General features: G+C 41.2%; 1 protein-coding gene across 8 annotated transcripts in view; it reads left to right on the top strand.

Moving 5' to 3' along the window:
• The window catches only part of EYA2 (EYA transcriptional coactivator and phosphatase 2), a 151,327-nt gene that overhangs the window by 74,688 nt on the left and 49,822 nt on the right, over positions 1 to 26,817 (top strand). For all 8 annotated transcript variants that reach the window (XM_030533626.1, XM_030533623.1, XM_030533618.1 and 5 more), the window contains 4 exons: positions 16,032 to 16,099; positions 19,208 to 19,385; positions 21,154 to 21,281; positions 21,793 to 21,876. In XM_030533626.1, coding sequence (XP_030389486.1) covers positions 16,032 to 16,099; positions 19,208 to 19,385; positions 21,154 to 21,281; positions 21,793 to 21,876 — 458 coding nt within the window. The remainder of the gene's footprint in view (positions 1 to 16,031; positions 16,100 to 19,207; positions 19,386 to 21,153; positions 21,282 to 21,792; positions 21,877 to 26,817) is intronic.

Below are 26,817 nucleotides of genomic sequence, written 5' to 3'. Positions count from 1 at the left end.
ATAACTTGTCTTTGGCAAGAGATTGCAGGGCAGTATTGAGTTCTGTGCACATATATTTGGGGCCAAAAACCTATACATGGGAATTCTTCGTTACTGCTGATAATGTAGCTTCCTTGTGCAGATAGCAGATATCATAACAAATTAACAGATAAGTAGATTTCATATCTGCAGCGATGACTTGCATTGGACTTAACTGCATATGTTACCTATATTTGTGATATGAAATATTGCCCTACCTTAAATCCCACCCCCTACTAAACTCAATATATATTTAGTAGGCAGATGTGGGTTTTCTAACAAAGGGAACATTTTTAGCTCATGATTTAGGTACAACATAGGTAATATTTTCTACATTTTAAAATGGATGCCTAAATTGTTAGTAATCTTATGTAATGCTTGCACATGTACAAAATAGGTACTTGTGGACCCATGTAACAAGTGATTAGCGGTATGCATATGTGTGTTTAACAAGGAGAAACTGAGTGCTAATATTTGAAAATCTAGCGTCTTAAATGCTTAGTGATGAAATATACAAGTATATGGTGAGGTAATTTAAGCTCACACTTGAGTAATGTGAGTTACGCTATAGGATATAGACAATAAATCCATCTGAAGTCTCCCAAAATGAAAGAGAAGGAGAGAATGTTCTCAGCAAACTGTCACTGAGATGCTTTAGCTTCATAAAATTAAAACCTCCCTAGAAAATGAGTAGCCCCTTTCAAGTCTTCTGCTCCACCAGCTGGTTCACATTAGTCGCAGTCTAAGACTATGGCGGCAGAGCTGTGCCCTATATCACAGTGAGTTCAGGGGGGGAGAGGCCTCTCGTCAGAAGGGGTCAGACCTCACTTTTTACAGTATAAATACAAGTTCCCATAGAATAGCAGCACAGTCTCCCTTTCAAACGTTTCAAAACACCAAAGGCTGACCATGCTAAATTTACTTTGTTTTCAAAGCAGGGATTTTTGTGGCAGAGGGGGGTCATGGAGGGGGAGAGAAAGGTGTTGACAATGCTGCACTGTGTGTTGCAAGGGAATCTGTGCTACTGCTACCTATGGAGAAAACCCTGCTTTAGATCTGCCGTGGTTTGCTGCCGTAGAGACACTGTTGTTGACACTTGCGTTCAAATTCATGGGTTTGTTTGTTGTTGTTGTTTGTTGTAACTTGGCCATAAAAATGTACTCTTAAACCTTTATTAAATGAGGTCTTCATGAACTTGGGAGGGAGACGTGACTGGATATAGAGGGGAGCGAGAAAGATAGACCTACAGATGGCTGATTGTAATTTAGGGAGTCTTTTTCAATGAGATATTAATTTAAAAAAAATGGTTTGGAACATCCATTCCACCTGGCCCAGCCAGTGGCTGGAAGGATGATCTGTCTTGGGCACCAGAGTCGGTGGCTGGGGTTTCAAGTTTGGGGTTGGATGGGAACAGATTCTCAAGGCTCAATGGAGAACCGGGAAAACCCCACTGCCAAAAACTACGTTAATTTAAAAAAATAGCACTTTTTATTGCATCCTAGAATTTCTACAACCAAAAATAGGCATACATTTTGAAGACGAATATTTCCTGCGGGTGGTAGCTGAGATATCATCTGTTGAAATATTCAAGAGAAGATAAGAGGAAGCCTTCCAGAGACAAGGGTAGAGGAGGATTCTTTAAAGCCCATCTATATGTGAATGGCTGTTGTCACTATATTATCTGTACACTCAGTAAGATGCAATAAAAATGAAAATTCACTTCGCTTGATTCTTAATGCTTTAAAAACATCTACCCTCCTCTCCAAAAAAACTAGAGGCCTTTCTGGAAGATATGCTTTAGTCGAACATCAGTTATTTGCCTCAGTACAGGAGTAGCTGATGAAATTCCATGGCCTGTGTTATACCAGGTCAGTCTAGATCAGGGGTAGGCAACCTATGGCATGGGTGCCGAAGGCGGCACGCGAGCTGATTTTCAGTGGCACTTATGCTGCCTGGGTCTTGGCCACTGGTGGGGAGCTCTGCATTTTAATTTAATTTTAAATGAAGTTTCTTAAACATTTTTAAAACCTTATTTACTTTACATACAACAATAGTTTCTTTCTATATTATAGACTTATAGAAAGAGACCTTCTAAAAATGTTAAAATGTATGGCCGGCACGTGAAGCCTTAAATTAGAGTGGATAAACGAAGACTCAGCACACCACTTCTGAAAGGTTGCCAACCCCTGGTCTAGATGATCTGATGGTTCCTTCTGGCCTTAAAATTCGTGAAATTATGGAAAATCCTTTATTTAGCCTGCCAGCTGAGGAAGACAGTGGTGCGGAATGGGGACACGTTAGTTGAGCCCATATTCACTAGCTGGATTTGCTGAGCACAAGTCCTGCATGTTATCTGTGATGAGATTAATTAGGAACATTGTAGCCTTTGGGCAGCAGCAGTATTGAGAGATAAGAGGAACAAGCTGCTGGCTGAGCAGAAAGACCCATTGAGCTGCTGGCTGAGCAGAAAGACCCATCCAAAACTAATTTCAGCTGGAGGTTGCTGTTTGTGCATCTTAAGATGTAAGGTTCAGATTTTCAAAAGACAGACCTCTGTCTTTTTGCAGGCACAGTTTGGCCTGGAAAAATTGCACCAGCAAACTTAATAAATATGCTATGGAATTGTGTGAAACTTCAATAATTCTTGGAAAATACACAACAAATATTGAACAAATTGTTGGAACAGAATGTGGATTCTTCATGAGAACGTAAGAACATAAGAACGGCCATACTGGGTCAGACCAAAGGTCCATCCAGCCCAGTATCCTGTCTGCCAACAATGGCCAATGCCAGGTGCCCCAGAGGGAGTGAACCTAACAGGTTGTCTGTTAAAGGGTTGTCTGACTTACTTCCCCTCTGATCATCAGGACCCAGACAGCACAGGTCATTTAATTCTTCCCATCACAAAGCAGTTTCTAATACAGAGGAGACTGTTCGGAAGCCCCTACACCTGATTACAAGGAATGTTGACTGTGCCTATGCACCATTACCAATGAGTACTTTAGAAATGCAAATATAGTTAGAATTTCCCAAGATTTGGATTAAAAATGCAGTTAATTCATTGGACCATAGCAATAGAATTCTGTATTGACCATCTATATTTACTCTTTCATATATATGCAGCTTTAAAATTAAAAAGAAATTGGAAGAATTCTAAGGTATATAGCATTTCAAAGATTTGTGCTGAGATTCCTTTCTATGAATCTATACTATTGTTTCTATTGCGATCTGAATTACAAACCAAATGATTTCATACACCCTAAAGGAAACAATACATCTTTGCTTCCAGAAGATCTTGGGTCTCAGTTCCCCATCTCTAGTAAGCAATGGAATGATGTATAACTGATAAAAAGAAGGCCAGGAAAAAGGGCATATTTTTCTGACGGCTAATAGAAATATATTTAATGCTAAGAGGTGAATACATACTTGAATCAGCTCACATCTGAAATTCATATTTCAGCTTGAAAATACACCAAGCTGCAGGATTTTAAGAGGTGTTACTCAATTTCCAAAATTTATTAATTTCTGGTAGCAGAATTAAATTACATGGATTATCTTGCACCTCTTGGGTCATTTGCCAAAAAAGAAAAAAAATTCAGGATATAGTGTCAATACTTGAATGGGGAATGGGCATCTAGTTTTGAATTTATCAATGATTCTACTTCATGTGCATTTGATATCACAGTAGAAAATAGGGTTTAGTCCACACTTGCATCATTAACCCAGTCTACAAGCATGTGGTACAAAGTGATGCAACAGAAGCAGAAGACGGAGTTGTAAACCATGAAACTCCATAGCTCTGCAATCATTATGCATGAGGACTTTTGATATTCCAAAGATCTTAACTGCAAGTTCATCTGCAATCAGCATTCCTTCACGAAGTGTGCCTGACATTGACTAAGTTTACAGTGAGATTTAAGATGGGGGTGATGGTGTATGCTTTTGGAGGTGGGGGGCATTGTTTTGTTGGGCGGGGGGGTTGCAACAGAGTATGTTGTATACCAAAAATAACTTAGTGGGAGGGAAGAAAGAGGAGAAAGATAAGGAAGCTTTTTTTGGTTACTCAACTTTATTTTAGGCTTGAATAGAATATTCTAAAAGTTACACAAGGTTACTGGGAGGAATTGCAACTGCTTTGGAGGACAGGGTCAAAATTCAAAATGATCTGAACAAATTGGAGAAATGGTCTGAGGTAAACAGGATGAAGTTCAATAAAGATAAATGCAAAGTGCTCCACTTAGGAAGGAACAATCAGTTTCACACATACAGAATGGGAAGAGACTGTCTAGGAAGGAGTATGGCAGAAAGATCTAGGGGTCATAGTGGACCACAAGCTTAATATGAGTCAACAGTGTGATACTGTTGCAAAAAAAGCAAACGTGATTCTGGGATGCATTAACAGGTGTGTTGTAAACAAGACACGAGAAGTCATTCTTCCGCTTTACTCTGCGCTGGCTAGGCCTCAACTGGAGTATTGTGTCCAGTTCTGGGCATCGCATTTCAAGAAAGATGTGGAGAAATTGGAGAGGGTCCAGAGAAGAGCAACAAGAATGATTAAAGGTCTTGAGAACATGACCTATGAAGGAAAGCTGAAGGAATTGGGTTTGTTTAGTTTGGAAAAGAGAAGACTGAGAGGGGACATGATAGCAGTTTTCAGATATCTAAAAGGGTGTCATCAGGAGGAGGGAGAAAACTGATTCACCTTAGCCTCCAATGATAGAACAAGCAGCAATGGGCGAGTTAGGTTGGACATTAGGAAAAAGTTCCTAACTGTCAGGGTAGTTAAACACTGGAATAGATTGCCTAGGGAAGTTGTGGAATCTCCATCTCTGGAGATATTTAAGAGTAGGTTAGATAAATGTCTATTAGGGATGGTCTAGACAGTATTTGGTCCTACCATGAGGGCAGGGGACTGGACTCGATGACCTCTCGAGGTCCCTTCCACTCCTAGAGTCTATGAGTCTATGAGTTAATTGAATACTTGACTTAGAACCCTAACAATGCTTTCATGAAAATATTTATCAAGTAAAGGGAATTTTAATATAGTCTAGATAAAATTATATACAAAAAACTACATTAAGAAACATTAAGGTTGCAAGGTCAAGTACTCAAATTAGAAAATGCCAGATTTACGGTGGTCTGTGTAATCTTAATTCTTCCCTCTTGTGCATTCATCCGTTCTGTGCACTGAATGAAGCAGGGATCCTGTGGGGAAAAATGTGATCAGGTGATTAAAGGTTGTCACAGTGCATCTGGACAAAGGGGTGCAACATGTGTTTGCACAGACAAGTAAATCTGCTGTTTCCTAACTGTAAAATGCTACAACCAAATAATGTTCTTTTAGGTCTTTATTTTAAAAAGATAAAATAATATAATTGTTTGAAGTGTTTTTTAATGGAAAAAGATAAAAACTTAACTACATTATGTACAACTGTAACAAACCTTATTCCAATCCCATGATATATTTATCATCAGTATTTGAACCCTGAACGTCAGCACTGAAGCACAGACTGCTACCACTTGACATATAGGACTAACTACACTAGTTGATAGAGAGAGAGAAGACTGTTATCCCAGAAGGAGTATGGCCCACTGGGTCCAGGTGCTGGGTCCAGGGATGGGAGAGCCAGTGCTCACTTTTTTCTCCTCCTTGCCTCCGCAAATTAGGGGAATTCCTCAAGGGGAAGGGGCTGTTGGGTCCAATCTTGTGTTTGCAGGGCACCTGGCCCGGTTCCAGTCCCATGTGGTGCCCCCACAAAATAGTGGACAACCTAAATATAGGGTGTGCTACCAGCTCCTGTATAACATTCATGTCTGTTGTTCACCACATAAAGTTTAGATTGTGTAACTAGATGTTAGTGCTGGCTGAAGGTGTCTGATAGAGAGCCCTTGAGACTGAGGTCTTCTCACCACAAGACAGGTACAGCACAGTTAGTAGCAATACAAGTTTATTTCATGTTGTCCTACTAATGTGCCACAAACTTGACCATGCAAGGGACCACTGCTAGGATGAAAGGGTTATTTAGTATTTGGTCCCTTTACTGAGATGTCCAACAAGAGGTTTTTGATGATGGAAATTGTGATGTGGAATTGTACTGAATTCAGCTAAGTTTTTGTTGCAGCATTGTCTACTGCTTGCTTAAAAAGTTTCCTTGTGATGTATTTTTAAAGAAAATGTAACTTTGTTTCCCATAGTACCTGTCCCAGCAACCTATAAAGCTTGTTAGAGTGAACATTTTCTCAGAAATAATATAGGGGACACTTTCCCAGCACCAGACTCCAGATAGTGAATGCAGGCAATCTATGAACTTTCAAACTCTTAAAATGAATTGAGTCATGTGGAGCAGTTCACCTATAAAAAGAAAATGGAAGATAAAAGCCAAACCCTTACAGCAGTCTTGTTCATCATGCTTTACAGACATGGGTGAGTAATGAATTATGGGTCACAGACCCAAAGCAGCATAAGGAGGAGACTTTGGTCGAGAAATGTTGTACAATGAAATATGTCCTAAATAGTAACCTAAGTGGCCAGCAAAAATCAGTCAGCCTAATAGAGATGGTTTCTAAACCAAAGGTTGAACAAAATCGTAGTGGAAACCCCATGGGGATATTTTAAGTTGGTGATATAAAACAGGGTATTCTACAGGAGATATTTGTTAATGTGAGATTCATTGTGTTTCTAAAAGAGCAGTATGCTTTAGCAGAAGCTACTGCAGTAAAATGCCACAGTGCTGTTGTGCAGAACCACTCTGTCCACATAGGCTTTTACAATGTGCTCTTCTCAGTAGTATTCAAGTCCTTCCAGATAGAAATACAGAGCAGGCTGTTTGGTGGAAGGGAACATTATGCTTAATGGCAAACAGTTGAGCAGTATGACACAGCGTACATATGGACTGAGTTTATCTTCTCCTTTAGCAGGTCAGATACTCACTTGAAATAACTTCACAGCTGACAGCAGTGTAACATTTTATTGAGATTCCTTGCCCAATAAATGCAGGCAGATGTCGTAGGATTTAGACTCTTACAAGGCACTGGAGTATTGTTGGTGGGAGGTAATTCTGACGGGTGCTTAACCTCTATCTAAAAAAGTATCAGCCTGGAGAAGGCAGTATTTACTGCAGGAAACATTAGCTTGTCAGAGAGGTAAAATGCTGCAAAGAACCTTCTGAATGACCACCGAAGTCACCAGCCAGATGTTGGCCATAGAGTGAAGTAATGCAAACACTGCTGGGAGTTATACTGGTACTTTTCCTTGCATCACTGACTGCCAGCACTGTTCCCTATAGGAGCATTAGCTTTTTAATGTAAGTCTGAACAACATGTTGTGTATAAAACAGGACATGCCATGTTGTACAGGATTATAAAACCCAGTGTATCACTATTGCATGGGACGTTCAATTTATTAGTATTAGGAGATTATAAAAAAAATCCTTTCAGAGATCTTTCATTGGAACTGATCATCTGTGAACTGAAAGAATCAGTGGATCATCATTTTGTTGTATCTTTTCAACCGCTTCTGCAAGTTGTCCCTACCATAACATCAGCCACCACGCAAGGTGGCCACAGGTAGTCTAGATACTGTGCACCCTTTGTGTGTTCCTAGACTCCTCACTGCTACTGTATACCAAAAGAGTTAAGTCTGTGAAAAATGCCCTGTTCCACACTTACATCTCTTCAGACTTGGCCATCTACATTTTTGTGACACTTGATTGTTTCAGTGCATTCAGTTCTGGAATGAAAACATGACCTAGAAAAAAGCTCCTGTTAGTTCCGAGTGTAGCAGCTCACGTACTCACCAACAGAGCCCACTGGGAGAATATCTCCGTGGTGCTCTCCTCTCTACACTGGTCCCCACAGACTGTCAAGTTCAAGGTATAGCCCTAATCTTCAGAACCTTCTGTGGGACTGCTCCACATTACCAAACAGGTCACCTCATTCGCCACTACTGTAGCATCCCAAGACAGCTACATTGCTCTGAAACAATGGAACTCTCAGCAGCATGAGTGAACCTAGTAAGTGCAGAGACAGAGTTTTCCTGATAGTGCCTGGGTGGAACTTACTCCTGAAAACACTGAGAACAGCCATCAATCTGATTGCCAAACTTGCTTCATCATCCTTACTTTCCTGAGTGGAAAAGGGATGGAAAAAAACTACCATTAAGGAGATGGGATGGGGAAAGAAACTGAGAACTTTGTAACATCTAACACCTAGAATTTCTTATGCATTCCAACACTACCGTGAGTGCAGTATAGAGAGATTGTGTAAAAGATTGGGCAGTTTACTGTGGTCTTTGGATTTCGAGAAGCTATTGGAGGTAAGGAAGCGAGGAGTTAGGTACAGGAGAGAAGAATGGAGACATTTTATAAGTGGAGAAATCATAGAAAAATGAACAGTATTGCTGGAGGTTTTACTGAAATAGAAATTAGAGTAATGCAGTGGTAAATCAGGTCCAAGGACTGCATTTCTCTCCACAGGGATGCAGTGCAGGGCAGCTGGTTACCTGCAGACTTTCCAAAGAGGACCAAAGCAGCAGAAGAGGTGTATAGGCAGGGCCCACTAACAACCTGTCTGAAACCTTGTTGGGGCTCTCTTGAGGGGCAAAGGCCACAATTAAGTTCTCAAAGCCTGTGGCTGAATCCATTAATGGCTGAAAGGGAGAGCTAAAGGACTACTACTGGAGGGCCTTACTTTTTTTTTAATTATTATTATTAGTTTTTTTGCAAATTCACGGCTGCCAAGTTTGGTGCAGATTTATATAGGACATTTTGTGCCTATTTATTTGCAAGCATGCAAATTACTCATTAAAATGTACATGTTTGTAAATGACTATAAACTTCAGCTTGTGGTCATTGTGCCGTGCCCCAGATGATGGTGGGGGGAAGGACAAAACCTGGCAGCTGTGGCAAGTGCTGAAGGATATCTGAGCATTGGTGAGAGCTTTCAGAGGACAGGGGAGTACCAGAGTGGCTGGGCTTATGGTAATGTCCATGAGGGCTGGGGGATAGCTCTAGGGTAGTTAGGTTTGCGGGGCTAACTGGAGGGGGAAACTGGATTTGTGAGAGTCGGTAGGGCAGAGGGAGAATAGACAAGCTCAGTGGCTGGGAGCAGAGATTGTGGGAGGGAGAAGCAGTGTATAGTTAACTTTGGGGGGTTGTTCAGGGTGTCAGGGGAAGTTGGGAAGAGATAGGTGGGGTTTGTGGGGATGTCTAGGGAGGCAGCTGGATGGCTGGGTGAGAATCTGGGGACTGCTGGGTTTGTGGGAGAGCCTGGGAAGATGGGGATAGCTGGGTTGAGTGGCTGGGGACTGGGTGGAATCTGGAACCTGCTGAAGGGGTCAAATTGGTGGCTGTGGGAGGGAGCCTGGGGCCAATACTGGGTCCCCTTCACCACCTGTCCCTGCCTCCACTTGCTGTTGCTGCCACTTGGCTTCCCTCCCAGCTGCTTTTTCCCCACTTATTTCTTATAAGGGGCGCAGCAAGACAGAAGCCACTTGTGTGCCTGCTCAGCAGGTGCCACAGTAGCCCCAACTGTAGACCATTTCTGCAATCCAGCTGCGCGCGAGACATTCAGTCTGTGGGAATGTGTGGGGAGTGCTGCATGCATGAGTGCCACAGGAGGTACAGGACACCTGGCAGGCCTGCAAGTTGCCCTGTCAGCTTGGGGCTTGAATGCTCAGCATGACAGTGTTTCCCCAGCAGTTACTTGCAGCTCTGATCTGGCTCAGGCACAAATGAAATTGTACCTGAACATGGCACACATTTAAAAAATCTATTTTAATTTAAAAAAAAAAAGCATGAAGAAATAGCAAAGGGAATCCATTTACCCTGAGGGACAGGCTATAACATTAATAAACTCACTAAACTTTCACTTTGAGTGTTGCCCTTGTGCACTCCAGTGTATCTCTCTTCTCCCCATCACAGGAAAGTCTATGGCACTGGATCTACGGAGAGGGTTTTTTTACAGAGCATGCACAGCTGTTGTATGGTGTCTGCATTTGTGTTTGCTTGTGGTAGATGTACTCTGTGGGAACATTTACTGTACAGTATGTCTGAAGAACTGTTCTTTTCTAGAATCCAGATTGTTTTATTACCAGCTAAATGTTCTTTAAGCAACCTGTGAATGAGGGCATTGTGACATTTAGCAACTGATTTGATTGAACACAGATGTGAACTACACTCCATATGGAGAAGATGCCAAGGGAGAGATCCTGGTCTGTGTTTCTGATTTAAAAGTGGGGAGTTTCAATGCACGCTGGGTGACACAGACCCAGCAAGGTAGATAAATGTTGCTCACTCACGTATCCATGGTACAGTAAATGTATCCATTAGGCGAGAGAGGATCTCTGAAAGGGAGAAGTACTGAATAAATGTGTACTTAATTATTTGTGTTTCAGTGTTATAGAATGGTAGTATTATTATTAGGAATGGCTGAGGATCTCAGTATACAACATGATTTGCTGTATTACTCCCTTCCTCCACCATATAGCAATCCTAGACCTTAGTAAATCACATTCTGGAGAACTAAGGAGTCATAGGAAAACTTTGATGTTTTACTTCAACTTCTGGAAGTGCCACCTCTTGGTATTTCCTATAGATGGGCTGGAGCTGTAGAGTTTGGCTTAAGTTTCACAGTGTCACAATTTGGGGGAGTTTGGCTCCAGATTTTTGATTTGGGCCCATCTTGGTTACTTTCAAGTACACTATTAAAGATCAGCCAATTGCCGTTAGCTTAAGGTTGGACTATCGTGCCATTCATTAGGAGCATCTGAAAGCAATAGCCCTACACAACAGGGCAGCATCAGTTCAGAAATGAGAGAGCCCAGGCATTTTAAACATGGGACACATCCCAAGGACTTCAGGGACCTCCCCTTTCTCCGTCCCCACCCCCCAAACTTTTCAGAAGCTGCTCAAGCCCATCGCTGGTTATTGAAGCACATCCTACCATCTGGGAAAGAGTTTGACATGAATGGATAGGTGGCAGAGAACAACAGGAAGGGAAGGGAGGTGCTTGATAATGGCTTAGTGAAGGAGTGTCATTTGACAGTGTCTCTATTGGAACTTGTTGAAAATTCCCCCTCCCCTTTTTTCTTTGTGGAAATGAAGTTTCCACAAAATCAAAACTGTCTGTGGCAAACTTTTTTGATTTTATTGAACTTTTTCAGTTTTCAGTCAGGAAAAACTGAAACAAAATATTTGGGGTTGGGTCACCATTAGTTGTGTTCTTCTGAACTGCTGCAGTGCCTCGTGCCCACTGCCCTTGGTCTCCTCGATGGGCTGGGCTCTCTGGCCAGACTACATCTTCCATGATGCAGCACAACAGTTTAACCAGAAAGAAAACTATCAAAAAAAATTATGGGACATGTAGTCTGGCCAGGGAGCCCGCCCACAGAGGAGAATGGGAGCAGGAGCCACTTGAACTACAGCTCCCATGAGACACCATGGCAGCTCAGAAGAACACAGAGTAATCTTGAACCAAGCTGAAATGCAATGTGTCTACCTGTTTTTATCCAAATCTTTGAGAACTTTCTATTCCATAAACATTTTTGATATTTCAAGTCTTTATTGTGAATCAGCGGAATGGAAATTTTGATTATTATTTTTTTGTTAGCACCAGCTCTTTCTGCAGCCATAGTTGCAGGGTGTCAGGAGAAGGACCTGCTCAGTGGGCATTTGCAGAGCACCCATTGGGTGCTTTACCCATACAGTGTGATACATATGATAGGAGAGGGAGCAGGATGGTTAACTTTGGTCTAATTAAGACAATGATGCTCAAGAGTGTAGGAATGGAATATCGAGCTAATTCACTGGTTCATATCCAGCCCACTGAGTGAAAGACATCACCCAGGGAAAATCTGTTAGCTGGCATAAGTGCAATGAGATGTGTCTTGGTCCAGTTCCCAGTAGACAGGTGTCAGTTCTGCCTCTCTCACAATTGGCAGTAACTGCCCTTTTTGGCAGTCTCAGCAAAGAGGCTGAGTATTTAATGGTCAATGGAGACTGAACGCCTTTCTCCAAAAGGTGGATGCTTCTAGTCACTGTGGGGACACACTGATGGAAGACAGTGTCTGTATGTGGGAAGCATCCATTGCCTCTACCCTGCATTCATTTCTCCAGGTTTGTCAATCTAGCAACTTTCTGCCTTCCCTAAATTCACTGAAGGATAACATTACAGCATTAGAAAGTATTTTTTTTCTTTCAAGTTTTGCCTTTTAAAATCCCATGGGAGAAGGAGCAGCATTGTACACATCTGGGAGAGAGGTTGTTACGTTACTTTTGTGTGCAGAATATATTTTTGGTTTTGAGCATAGATTTCCTCAAAGAGACATTAATGCTCCAACAGTTTTCTTTTTGCACTATGCTGTTTTTGCAGTAGTTTAATCCATAGTTTAGAATCTGGTCTTGAATTTGATAGGAGGCTATGAAGCTCAACCCTCCCACACACTACTCCTGCAATCCCCCTCCACATACACACACAAACACACACTTTGGTTACACAGCAGGTGCAAAGTTCAATGCAAGTTCATTCCCATATTACAATTTGACTTATATATAATTACCTCTAATCGTTTGGAAAACAGGAAGTACAGTATCATCTGCAAGTAGCACAGCAATAAACAAGTAGCACAGCAATAAACAATTTACATATAGAGTATAAGTCCCTCGAGCTAACTCATCCCCCTCCTGACAGCTTTAATAAAGGATGATGGATTGTTTTAAACTGACAGTTGAGGAAAATAAAAAATTCCCTCTTGTATTGTTTTGAGCTCTGTTTTGTGTTCTGTGAAAGTTGTATTTGCCTGTAAGCATTGGGGCTCTATTACTCTCCTTCATACTCTGTTCAGAGATGCTTAGTTACTCCGGGAATCTATTCATCCTGTTTTTAATATTAAGACACTTTTTAAAAAATGTGCAAAGAAGCAATGACAAAACTGAGTGTGGGATGAATGTTTAGCTGAGGGCGCTGTAGTATAGAAATGCTCTTCCAGGCTGCTACAGAAGGGCTGGCTTGACCATTTTGGGAGGGTGGGATTGGGCAGTGAGTTGCCATGTCCTCGAGAACCACTAGTAGCAGGTGAAATCTGCTCATGTGACACTTCCTCTTCTAATGCCACCAGGGCATGACTCTCTGCTTCAGATCCTCAGCAGTGGACTTCAGTGAATATTGAAGCATTTACACAAACTGAGGATCAGGACCACTGAGTGTATCCAGGGACCCATGAAATTACTGGCACTGCTTGTTTGAAAACCAGGCCTGGCCTATTTATGTCTTAGATTTTGATTTACCCACTGACATTCTTTCTGTGTAGGGGTAGACATGTTTCACCAGAAAACAAAAAAAACTGTTAATATCTGCAGGTTCTTTTTGATGTGTTTCTCTGGCATCCAAATCCTCTGTTGTGTGTGTAATAATGTGGGATGGTCCCCAGATGAAGAAATGGCAGAGTTTGGCATTCTACAGTGGGCTGCACTGGAAGAAAACTTTAGCTCTTGATCAGCTCATCCTCCCTCCCCTCTCCTCCCACTTTTTTTTTAAGGCTTTTAAAGGCTACATGTGGCGACAAATTAGTTCTGGATGCAGATCCTCCTCTTTGTTTCTTTTTGGCATGAGATTTATTTCTCACTGCATGTGCTTTTGTGACTGCACTTGGCGGGCTGCAGTTTGTTCAGCTGTCCATTCCTCAGCTAATCTAGGGTCTTAAAATAAAAACAAACAAGCCAATCTTTGGAGAAGGAACACCACGTGAAGACATTGAGAGGCATTTGTTTACAACTTCTGGTTAGGGCAGCACTGGGCAGAAAGATCCTAACAGTTTGAGAGTGAGAGAGAGAGCAATTCACATGGCACTAGCCAGAGTAAGAGGCTCTTATGTGTATCTGCAATTAGGGTCCTCCGGTTCTAGCCTAATAAAACAAAAGAGTGATTAAATGATGTCCAGCCAAGGACCAGTGACAAGCTGCCAGGAGCAAAATAACATCTAGCTTGCAGATCACAGCTGCCCTCATCACTAATATGAAGTTGAGGTTGCCACAAAGATAATGAGTCACAAAAGGTAATGCTTTCTGGAGGTTTCTATCAAGATGGAGCACTATATGTTCTTTAGATTGTCCCTCTGTGTTAGATAGGAGGGTAACTTACAAGCAGAATTGGGACCAGCTCTGGGAGCCAGCACTGCTTCACAAATTAGGGGACAAACCACATGGTTCTGAGCTATTGTTGTACCACACAAACTGAAGGAAGAAGAGCTTTCAGGATGTAGTTCTCCAATCATTTGAAGAGGGAGCTCCTGAAGCTGAAACTTTGTAGACTGCAATTAAAATAACAGTCTAGACATTTCCAGGAGGGCAGAATCTAGGGGATGGGAAGCTTCAGGATATTCTGTTTCTGCACCACGCCCAATTTCCCCCTCCTGTCTTCGTGCTGAATTCTCAGTCCTCCCCTTCTCCTTCCCCCCCTTCCATTGCCACACAGAGATGCAGTAGTTCTTTCCCCCCGCCCCCAGCAGCAGATGCAAATATCAACCAGAGGAAACTGCAAGAGTGATACATAGGCGGCGAGTTATATGGGCTCGAGGTGCCGGGCTCCAGGAATATTCAGGGCCGAGTGCCCTGCTCCAGCAACATTTGGAGCTGGGTCTCTCCCCCAGCCCTGCCTGGATTGGGCCCCAGCCCCGGTCCGCGCGGGTCTCCCCCCACTGCCCCGCCCCGCCGCGTCCCTGCCTGCTCACAGATCAGCTCCTGGCAGAACTGCTGTCTGCTGCCCCAGGATCCTAGCACCTGCCATCCGCTAATGGCAAGGCAGGCTGCCCTTATCCTGCTCTTCTGCCCTAGCCCTGAGCCTCTCCAATGCCCCAAACCCTCATCCTCAGCCCCAACCCTCATCCCCCTGCACCCTAATCCTCATTCCCAGACAGAGCCCTTATCCCCCTGCATCCTAATCCTCATCCCCAGCCAGGGCCTCATCTCCTGCACCCTGAGCCTCTGCCCCAGCTCTGAGCCCCCCCTGCATCATAATCCCCTCATCCTCAGCCCCAACCCTCGTTCCCCTGCAGCCTGATCCTCTGCCCCAGAGTGCACCACCTCCCCCTTCCTACACGCCCCCCAGCCGAGCCTGCACCCAAACTCTGTCCCAAAGCCTGCACCCCTCACCCCTTCCTGCACACCCACCCCCTGCCCTAGCCCAGAGCCTGCACCCAGCACCCAAACTCCTTCCCAAAGCCTGCACCCCTCCTGCACCCTAATCCCCAGCCCAGGACCTGCACCCCAGACCTCCCCCCTGAAACTCCACCCAGAGCCTTAGGGAGGTGGAGGCGGAGTTTGAGGGGGTGGAGCTGGGGGGGGGGGTAGGTTCTGGGCACCACCAAAATTTCTACAAACGCCCATGGAGTGATATGAGGTATCCATCCCTCTTCTTAATAACACCAGGACTAAGCAGGGCCAATGCTTCCAGTCACTGCTTGCCCAGGAACCTTGACTATGAAATTCTAACCCTGAAAAGAGGCATATAAGTCCAAATTTTCAAACTTCATGTGTACTTGGTTTACCAAGACATATATTTGTGGGGCATATGGCTTGCACATGAAGTCTTTGTTTGCACAAACAACTGATGTGATGTACAATTGCATGTATTTATGTGGATGAAAAGGTGTAAACTCTAGAGGCACAGTTTAGGGAGTCGTTTGGAAAGTTCTGTGCTGATGTATCTTGAAAAGTACAAATCATGTTACACAAGGACCCATGTCACAAGCCTGTTTTCAACCAAGTTTTCCAGCTTCAGTGTGCGGCTACTTACTGGCTCCATTACATATTTTTTAAATGGATTTTGCAGTTACTTTTGAATTCAGCAGTGGCCCAGACCTTGGCATTAGAAGCAATTCCCTAGCTTTCTTGACTTGCCACCTACTGTTTTGTAGGATAAATGCATTATTCCTACCATTGTGTGACTGTTGATGTAAGCATATTCTGTTACATTTATTTTAGGAAATCTGTTATATGTAAATATATTATTTTTCACAGGCACATCAGGGATTTACCAAGGAGCCAACGGCCTGACCAATTCTGCAGGATTCAGCACTGTGCATCAGGTACAGTCTCAGTAGTTATTTACAATGTCTCTTATTTTAAAGAATTAGAGATCTTCCAGGTCAGAGAGACTGCCACCATTTTCACATGTATTTAAGGAGGCTAATAGTCTATGTAGTCACAGACACCATCTATATCCATGGATACCTGACCTGGTGATTGACCTAACATCTGGCCTTTTTTGTTTTAAATAAATGGATACATATATGCACAGCAATGGCTCAGCAGGGATCTTTGCAACAGAGCCCTGCCAAAACTGTATCTCTCACCACTGGCGTTTTCTGACCTGGGCAGTAATTGGGTTGCAATGTTGAAAGCATTTCAGAATTCTTATGGGGAGCCCATGATATCATATGATAGGTTTCTTAAAAGCAGTGTCTTTCCATCATCTATAGAGAGCTCCCCCTTTGCACCCTTTCCTCTGGTCTCGTGGCTTTAGGTAATAAATATGAATAAACAATCTGAAAGTGTCATACACAGACCCTGGTGAATAGTGAGCTATCTGAGCCATCTGAACTCCTCCTTATTTGAGTGTCCACCTGTCTGTGAGCTTCACACTTTGCATTAATATTCAGGCTGGTTAATAGCCAGTTGCTCAGTTTGGCTGGACCAGACATGAAGACTTTGTCCTTAGCAAGTCACCCTGCAGATCAAAGAACAGTAAATTCCAATTTCCTACCTGCAAAGAGTTGATTGTGGCTCTTGTATTTCTGAAAACAATAGTGGGTTGTTTCTTTGTTTCATATTCTGCTGAAAGACAGTATGGTCGGTAAAGGCCCATAGACATGCACCTGATTGATGTTTGAAGGTGACCTGCAAAAGGGAAAAATAATTGGGCTTGTGCCTTTTTTTTTTAAATAATGGGATAAAAAGACCTTAAGAAAAAAACAAAAAAAGCCTTAGTTTTCTTTTCAGCTTTATTTTGTATTGGAAACTCAGGTCTGTTTGCCCTTGAGGACTCTCTGGTGACTGAGAACTAGTGGAATTATCACATCAGCCTAAAACACAATTAGTTGAGGGAGGGAGGGATTTTTAGTTAACACCTATTTAAAATCAATGTTGCATGAACATTTCTGAGAAAGCCTCTTTGTTAATAATTCAGTATTCCAGCCCTTAAGTTAAAGAGTGAAAGCTCACAAGATACATCTGAGACCCTTACACTGTCCTGCACAACTGCCAGAGAACATCAGGTTAGACATTCTTGCTATTTCTGAATTAAAAAAAAATTTTTTTTTGACAAATCTTTAAAACAAAAAAATTCCACCTTTCAGTCTTTCATTGTATGTATGAAGAAGCAAAAATGGGCAAAGTTTAAAAAAAACAACAACAACAAACCTTTGGTAGGCCACCTTCAACCTGTGACTTGTTTTTTTCAGGGTTGAAATACCCTAAGCAGAACTATTGTTTAATTTAAAAATAAAAGTATGGTGTTTTTAAACTGCTTTTCCTGATTATGGCTCCCTCATCAGCTCTCCCAACATGAGGGCTACAGCAGTGATAAATAGTCAAACACTCTACCAGCAACCACCCCAGTGGTCAGTATGTTAGAGGTCACTGGTACCTTCATCTCCGTACCATAAGTGCATGCAGACTACTTTGTCTCTCCATTCAGATCAATTGATGTGAATATGCTAGGGTCTGAAATTTACAACAGCAACAAAAAAAAAATCATGTTTTGAAGTGCCCAGAGAGGAATAATCTTGTGTATTTCAATATCCCACCTCCTCACAGGGAACGAGCAGTTAGGCAGAATGGAGGGAAACTATGAAGGGCATGTGTGCTCCTGAAAAGCAAAACACAGCTGGAAGGTATTATTTTAGACCTCCTGGCCTTGATGCTGTCCATTTAATTAATTTATATGTCTTATTAAATCCTAGAGTGTGGTAAGTAGTATTCAGTACACTCATCCCTCACGGAGAAGCCCTGCAACTTTAGTTGAGAGCCTAGAAATGCACTGTATGCTGAACCCAGCAAAGGGACTTATTATTGTGATACTTTTGTCATAGGTCTGATCCAGCTCCTACTGAATCAGTAAATGGACACTTCCCATTAACTTCAGGCCTAAGATTGCTTAAAATATTTCTCGCCCAGGAATTGAGTTCCAGTGGGGTGTATTGGGATTAATCCCCCACCCCGAACCCACCCCCGAATCTGCACCTCTTATGTAGTTAACTTATCTTTGGGAAGGGGAGATTGTTTAGGGATTCATTCACTATCAGGGGTAGCTGTGTTAGTCTGTATCCACAGGAAGAACAAGGAGTCCAGTGGCACCTTAAAGACACCTAAAGTCCGGTGGCACATCTGTTAGTCTTTAAGGTGCCACTGGACTCCTTGTTATTCACTAACTAAATGGTTTGGAAAACACTTTAAAATATTTTCTAGAAATTTCTGTGTGACTTAGTGGATAGAACACTAGACTGGGACTCAGGAGCCCTGGGCTCTATTCCTGGCTCTGTGCCTGGCCTGTTTGGTAAACTTGGGCAAATCATGTCAGCTCTGTGCTTCAGTTTCCCCATCTGTAAAATGGGGATAATAATGGTACCCTCCTTTGTAAAGTGCTTAGAGATTTACTGATGAAAAGCGCTCTATAAGAGCCGGGTATTATTTTTTTTCATTTTGTAACCTGTTCTACAGCTGATCAAAAACTTTGATAACAGGTAGAGGAAAATTGCAAATATTTTTGTGATTTTTCCCCCCTCTGCATTTTTCACCTGTTCTTTTAATTACTCTTGTGCTTAGAACTGCTTACAGTGGCCACCTGTCTCATCTCAGTCCCTTTTGAAACAGTAGTTCACATCACTCCCCTGCATAAAATTGCTGCACCCTGTGCTCAGAAAGGGCCAGCCATGGTCAACGAATCCCACAGAAAAAGGCAGGGCGTGTTATGACTCCTGTCTCCTTGTAAATTCTGCTGATGCCAATGAAGCAGAAATAGACATGGACGAGGCAGAAATACCTATCAAAGTGACTTGAACAAGATTCTTTGGAAAAAGTGTGCTCAGATCCCATGACTCTTGAAAGTGTCTGCCACGTGCATTACCTTACCCACTTGTCTGTGTAGTAAAAGCCTGTGATGCAGAAGGATTACTTATGTCTCTTTTCCCCTAAAGGAATACTCGTCCTATCCAAGCTTTCCTCAAAGCCAGTACTCTCAGTATTACACCTCTTCCTACAACTCTCCTTATGTATCAGCGAATAGCATCAGTCCATCAGCCATCCCAACATCCACATACTCTCTCCAAGAGTCTTCACACAACATCACTAGTCAAAGCACAGAATCACTGTCTGGTAAGTGGATACATTATATTATTTAAAACCAATTCACTGTTTTACAGGCTCAGTCATCTGTGGGCACAAATAATACAAATTAAAGTTCATGGCAAAGTTCTGTTACTTACACCTGCAATTTTGCACATCTTCTTTGTGGGGGCAAAGGACGATGACTTTACAACTGCAGGCACAAATTTAGAGAACAAGTTAGAAAATGTAATCTCTAGGAGAATAAGCCATGTTCTTTTCATGAGTATTTCTTAATTGCTTCCTATAGCTCAAGTGTGTTCCTGGTGTGAGTGGTCTCACACCTTCAAATAAAAAATGGTATAGAAAGGGAAAATGTTATTAATCATGACTTTTAAACAACAGGCTAGTGTGTTAACAGATAGTTTTTATTAGTGATGAGTCCAACCCAAAATCCTATATCCAAACACACCCAAAATCTAAAAAGTTCCTAACTTTGCAGCCTCCTAGTTTTTAGCTAATTTCTAACCACTCAGTGTTAATATCCGACTTCGTAAGTATGTTAAAAGGAATTCAACTGATTCTCTCTTTAAAAAAAATCAAGAGAAAACAGGTTGAGTTAAATGTCAATTATGAATTCCACATATGGCATCAATACCTTTGAAATTATCTCGGCTCTCCTGGAGTGCTTACTTTTCAGACTCCAAGGGCTCAGGCGGTCTATGGAATTACTGACAGATCATTATCCTTCTATGTACTGTCTGAATACAGCTTTCAGATGTCACTTTTCCACTAAAGTTTTCATTGGCATGCAATAACATTTATATAAAATACCACGTAATTTGTGGATGATCACAATATACGCCCATTGTATGGTCTGCTGACTTATGGAACACATCCGAACATCTGTGGTTGTTCAAAAAGTAAAATAAACTAATATTGCTTTTAAAAAGTGATCGCAGATTGCTCTAAAAGCAGTTGGAGGATTTTCTATTCCTTAGATCTTATCTCAGCCTACTTGAGAAACGGTGATTTCAAAGAGGCTTGTTAGGAACAACCCAAACTCTCCTTAAGAAGAGTGCATCTGTACCAGGAGGGTTGAGAGGCCACAAGTTAGCAAGGTGAAAAGAAAAATGTTTGAAAAGGATTTGTAATTTAACGTAAGTGATATCTAGAGAGTTTTATGAAAGTGAATCCTATCAATTGATACTTTACACAGTGACCTTCACCTCTTGTTTATTCTTCTCAAGTGTTTCTAAACTGCTGTACCTTCTGTCCTCTGATAAACAGCTAAACTGGATTAAACCACACATGTTTTTGGGAATATTCTAGAGCTGGGTTTTATAAACTATTTTTTGTTGTTGAAAAATGGCCCTTTTTAATCATGAAAATTCACTGGAAAAAAATCGTGTTTTGAAATTTTGCTTTTTTTACTTCTCCATTTCCAATAGAAAAGAGAAAAAGGGAGAAAGGAAACCCCAGAATACCAAAAAAAAACCCCACCTGATTTTAAAAAGTATGAAAATTTTCCCACACAAAAATGAAATCTGATGTTTTGGGATTTTTTAACTTGAAAATATATTTTCTTAAATGTTTGTGAAATGTTTCTATTGTTTGACCCACCCAAACACAAATCTTTGGAACAAAATTTTTTTCTAAATGACTTGTGCAATAACTAAGTACCAAATACCAAAGTAGTTGTCACGCCTTTGCTAAAAGATACTTCTTGGATAACATAAAAGTATTGCAAGAACCACATGTGAAAAGAAATACACTGCAAAATTTAGGCTTTCAGTGGGATCCCTTTTTCTCTCAATAGGGGAATATGCAACCACACCAGTAAAAGATACAGAAACAGACAGGCAACACCGAGGGTCTGATGGAAAGTTACGAGGCCGATCAAAAAGAAGCAACGATCCTTCCCCTACAGTTGACAATGAGATTGAGGTAATATTAATTCCTTTTGATAGTAAATCCAGCCAAGAGAGATTGTTACGTTGACTTCCAAATAATCCATTGTTAGACTAGAGAATGGTATGCGCCAAAACGTAGGCAAGATGTTTGAGACCTATAGCCACCACAGCTGATGTAGTTTTAAAAGAAAAATGATTATTGTCTCAGTGTAATCGTCATAGGCAAAATTCTGCACTCTGGCTTTTAAGGCAGCTTTGGATTTTGTTATTTTGCTCTCCTGACATAATATCCTACTGGGATTTCTATGCGTATTGGGATAGCAGATTGTCAGAGCAGATACAGAATCGGAGAGCAGAGTTTGGGGTTTTTTTGTTTGTTTTTTTACCAACCTTAAAAAGGCATCTATGATCAATGCTTAAAGTGGTTTTGTTACCTTAAAGAAGTTGTAGCCAGGTAATATTTTTTCCTAATTAAATGCACTCATGAACATGCTTAACGTGTGACTGTATTTGTCTCTTTCCCTCTCCCTTGTCTTTCATCACAGCGGGTGTTTGTGTGGGATTTGGATGAGACGATAATTATTTTTCACTCCTTACTCACGGGAACCTTTGCATCCAGATATGGGAAGGTAACATTTTATTCATATTTTTTTAACATTATTGTTTGTCAAGCAAAATTGCATTGGGAATTGTGGGGGCAGTTAATAAGGCAGCTTTTCTAACAGATGCTGCCCGTTTTGTTCAGACAGATTTTGTTATAAATAAGTCCAGTGGTATTTCCCTCAAACATGTGAAAATTTAATTTAGTTTCCCTTTATATTGTATGTAGCCCCTCTTCTTCAAAAGCTTGCATTGTTCAGTTGCTGCTAGATAGGACACTGAGCTGTTGTTCTTTCAAGGCCTTTCTCCTAGGAGAAATAACTTATCCAGCAGCCAGAAAATAGTAACTCTAGCCTGCACACAGTAATATTTTCTGCTGGTCTATTGTTTTCATAAGAATCTCAGACAAATGATTTCTTTTTTTTAAGAGACTTTTTATATTGATTAACTCAAGTTCATTCCAAGTGTAGCATTGCGTCTTCCCACTAACTATCTCAGATGGCCATTTAAGGCTAGATTTTTAAAGGTATTTAGGCACATAATAGGATTCTTAAATGTGCCTAGGGCCTACTAGCCCCAGTTGGCATCTTTAGGGTACATAAATACCTTTGAAAATCTGGCATTTAAGCTGATGATGGCATTTATTTAGCAAACCCGATTTTAATTAATAGAGGAAGCTTTGAAATACACCTACCTTGGCTGCTAAGGAATTCTGAAATAGCAGGTACTTAATAATAATAGTGCCTATACCTCATTTATTTGTATGGCAGATTTCCTATTATAAACTCTTGTTCAAATGACTGAGTTACATAATGTCAAGCATTTTTAAATGAGGAGAGAGAAAAAGACAATATCATTACCTAATTAAAGGTGGGTAACCTATTTGACAACTGTTTCTGCATATGACTTTTAACATTGCAGCTTCTTTGAGAGACTGGCAAATAATCCTATTTCTTTTTAGAAACTAGAAATATGATTTGACATCATTTTATGGCTTTACCAGCTGTATTTGATTTATGATGGTTATAACAACCTGGATGTGTAATTAGTGAGATAGATTTATTGTCCGCTGTTAGATGTGCACACTTGTAAAGGATATAAAATGGTGTTTGTGGTGCAGAAATCCACTGCAGCATTTGGAATGCCACTAACACTTCTAGCAGCACCTTCTGAAAATCAAGCACACATTTCCGAACGGGGATTTATTCAGGCCTATGTTGTACAGGGCAATTGGAATAGTTTCTTTTCCCACTGAATGTAATGAATGAGACAATTTGCAGCAGACATTGTGTAAGTTCTCACTTGGCTGCATGCAAAAAATAGAAAAGGAACAGGCAAGATAGAGAAAAATAAACTTGTGCAATCATACCGAGGATTGAGTTTTGGTGGTAGATGGCTGATGGAGAATTTCCCTAATGGAGGGCAACTCCATGCTGGTGCAAAGTCAGCTCCTGTGCTAGCCGTCCTGGGCACAGGAGGTATGTCGGGGCAAGGTAATTCAATGGTAGTGATTGAGCTCAGTTACATTGTACAGATCCTCTACTAAGATGAGATCATCTGGAACATACCACACTGGGGCCAACATAAGACTGGTCTCTGGATCAGGGAGCTGTAATTGAGGCTATGTGAACAGAGGCTGCATATTCTGAAAGAGCATATGCGAAGGTTAGGGAGAACCAAGAAAGTGAACTTTAGGTTAGGATTTTCAAAAGCACTTACCATGGATATAACTATTTCCATTGACTTCAGTGGTAAAACTCATGTTGATTTCAGTGGGAGTCTTACCCTTTACTTCAATGGAAGCGGAGTTAGGGTAATCCTGAGCACTTTTGAAAACCTGCCTGCATAAGGGATTGAGGAGAGAAAATAGGAAAATGAAAACACACAAGGCTGTCCAGTATGAAAAAGCTCTATGGAAAATAAAGTGAGAACCTTTCCATAGGATAGTTCTTAAGCATTCTGTAGAATAGAGAATTGCAAAATTTGAAGGGATGATTAAAAATATTATTAGAAAGGCTCTCCTTTGTTATTAAGTTCTAAAAGATTTTTTGAATAACTTTTATAGAACCCCCTTGAATTTCTACAGATCCTACTGGTGTCATCTCTTTTGAATTCCATAGAACTTTTCTATAAGGAAAATGGCTCCAAACTAAAACAATGATTAACCAAGGTTTTGATCTAAAAACCTACATTGAAATAAATTGATTTTGGATCAGGATCTAAGTCAAAAGGGAAATGGAACACACACCAAACTTCTGTCATGGGAACCATTAAATAATAAACCCAATCCAGAAGTGTTTAAACAAGTTGAATTCACAAATATGAGAGAAGCAGCCAAGTTAGAGTTGAATAGAGCTCCAAAATTTCATATCTGAATAGTACAGAAAGTATTAATCTCCGATATCCATTTATTCGTTTTATCCATAAGCATTATTAAAGATACACATGCCTCTAATTAGACAGCCACATTCATGATTAAATCTCCCTCTTCTACTGGGGCAGCTGGGATTAGAAACCTGGGTCTCTCACCTCCAAAAGCACACACTTCTACCAGCAGTACCTCATTGACCATACTAGTAGGGTAGAGCTGACCGAAACCTATTTTGCAGAGGGAAAAAAAAAAAAAGTTCACAGTATTTTCCAGGTTTCATCAAAACTTTGTTTTGGTTGAAATTTTCTGACCACATCTAGTGCTGGAGCTCTGAGTTATTCTCTCCAAGTCACAACTATAAGGCGGGAACATCTCACTCAAAGCCAGGCCATTCCTTAGACAATGAGCTCCTTGGAGCAGAGACAGTCCTCTGGAAGTGTTTGGAAAGCACTGAGCACGTAGCAGCAATAAATAACAACAATTGCAGCACAAGGTGGACTGATCACTTGCCCATGGTCAAACAGCATATTAATGGCTGAGCCTGGACTTCTGCTTATCTCCCAGCCTCAGTCCTCTGCTCTGGCCAGCAGACTATACAGCCTCCTTATGTTTAATCTTAATGGGTTTCCCATGCAGTCCCTGCAACATATCCCCTCTGTTGGAAACCAAAAGTGGCTTGTGAGCTCCAGGTCTCCCTTTACTTTCTTTCCAGGTATTTCGTTCACAAATAAATGTCAACAGGTGGGATAAAGATTTTTTAAAAAGTGTTTCCTAGGCCTTAGAGAGGGGGTTGGGGAGGAGCAGCTGTAGGAAAGGTGAAACTTGCAGTACAGAGGAAGCTTCTGTGCACCTATGAGTTGTGACTGTATTGTGAGAGGTCACCATGTCATCCTGGAAGTCAAAAGATAGCCTTATATGCTGAGGGTACAATTCCCAGCTGAGCCTGTCAGGACAGAGGCTGATCCTCAGTTGCTATGCTTGTGATTAAGGGGATGTGCCATTTCTATTCCCACTGTGAAGTGGAATAGCTATCAAAATAACAAAATGTCTTCCATGTGCAGGTAAAGTGAGTTTTTGATCTAGCTGAATGTGGTAAAGAAGCTGGCAAGCAGGAGAAAATTTCTTCACCCCTTTGCCTCTCAGCAGGAGGTTCCACTGCTATATCCAATTAACCCTGTGTATTGTATTCAGTAGAGTTTAGAAACCTGTTCCACAGGCTTCTGCTTACAGTATGGGTGTAGAGTATTTGCTGTGAGACTAGAATGCTCAATAGACATAGCAGTTCATTTTTATGGCTTTATATACACCCCACCCAGCCTTTCTAATCCCTTCAGGCACCTATTAAAGAGAGCTTCCATGCAGTAGAAAGGATGATTGCACTCTTTACTAGGTCTGTAAAGAACTGAACACCGAAGTACAGGCCTCTTAGGAAAACACAAGGGGAAATAAGTGAGTTAAAACCAATTGCAATGTTACTAGCACTTTAGCTGAATTCAGTGCAGAGGTCTCAGACAGGAGGATGGTACGTTACCAGGTTTGGCCTCTCGTTCCAAGTTTTGGTTTGAAATAATCAGACACAGGGCAGAAAAGTGTCTCTTTAGGTGTTGTTAATTTAATACTTGATGACAGTATTTGCTACTTCCTTTACCAAGAGAATTCATCGACCTATTCTCCTCTCCCTATGCCCAAATTTTGGGAAATTTCTAAACCCGGTCCTCATAGCTTCTATAATCTTAATTGTCAACAGATTTTTTAATTTGCACATCCCAGTTGTTATGGGTCTTTTCTGCATTCCTTCCCAGTAGCAGTGAAACACAATTATTTCATAGTTCACTCTAATACTTCTTTAATGAATGGTAAAGAGAAAAAGAGGGACCACTAAATATATTTTTTTACCCAGTTGCTGGCATGTTAAGTAGGAGATAATAATACTTCCTTACTCCCACACTTTTTCTGTTTTGTATATTTAGACTAAGTTCTTCAAGGCAGGTAATGTCTCTTACTCTGTTAATATAGTGCCTAGCACAATGGTGCCCTAATCTTAGGTGGGGTCTCTGAGTGCTACTGTAATATTTTTAAAAAGTGACTAATGAACTGAATCTAATATAATAATTATATTATATCATAATCCTTCCATATAACAAGCCTTGGGGACAAATGGAATGGATTTCATTTTAGCACTGAATTAAAAAACTGAAAATTTCAGAAAACAGCTGATGTTGCTATCAGAACATGGAATTTTGTTGGATTTTCATCAACCCTTTAATATTGTCTAAAAGTCAACAAGGGGTTTTGATCTGTAAATTTGAACGTAAGATGCACATCACCTTCTGGAATTAGTCAGCATCTCAGATTGACTTGATTTTAACAGACTCCACTGCAAATGTATAACAGAGCACACTGTGTCTAATTTTTAAACAAAAACCTTGGAAACAGTTATGCTCTGACACTCATTTTCTGGATGTTAGTTTCTTTAGAATGGGAGAATTTAAAATTAGCTATCTTTCTTATACTATACCTTTTCAGGTCTTATCTGCCTGGGGGATTTATCTCAGTTCCAGCCATCAGTGGCTAGCAACTGCCGGTGCAAAGCATATGG

The sequence above is a fragment of the Gopherus evgoodei genome, chromosome 14 (assembly GCF_007399415.2).
Source record: "Gopherus evgoodei ecotype Sinaloan lineage chromosome 14, rGopEvg1_v1.p, whole genome shotgun sequence".
In the NCBI taxonomy this organism is placed as follows: Eukaryota; Metazoa; Chordata; order Testudines; family Testudinidae; genus Gopherus; species Gopherus evgoodei.
The sequence above is the reverse complement of the archived record's forward strand: the minus strand, read 5'-3'. Positions and strand labels throughout refer to the sequence as shown.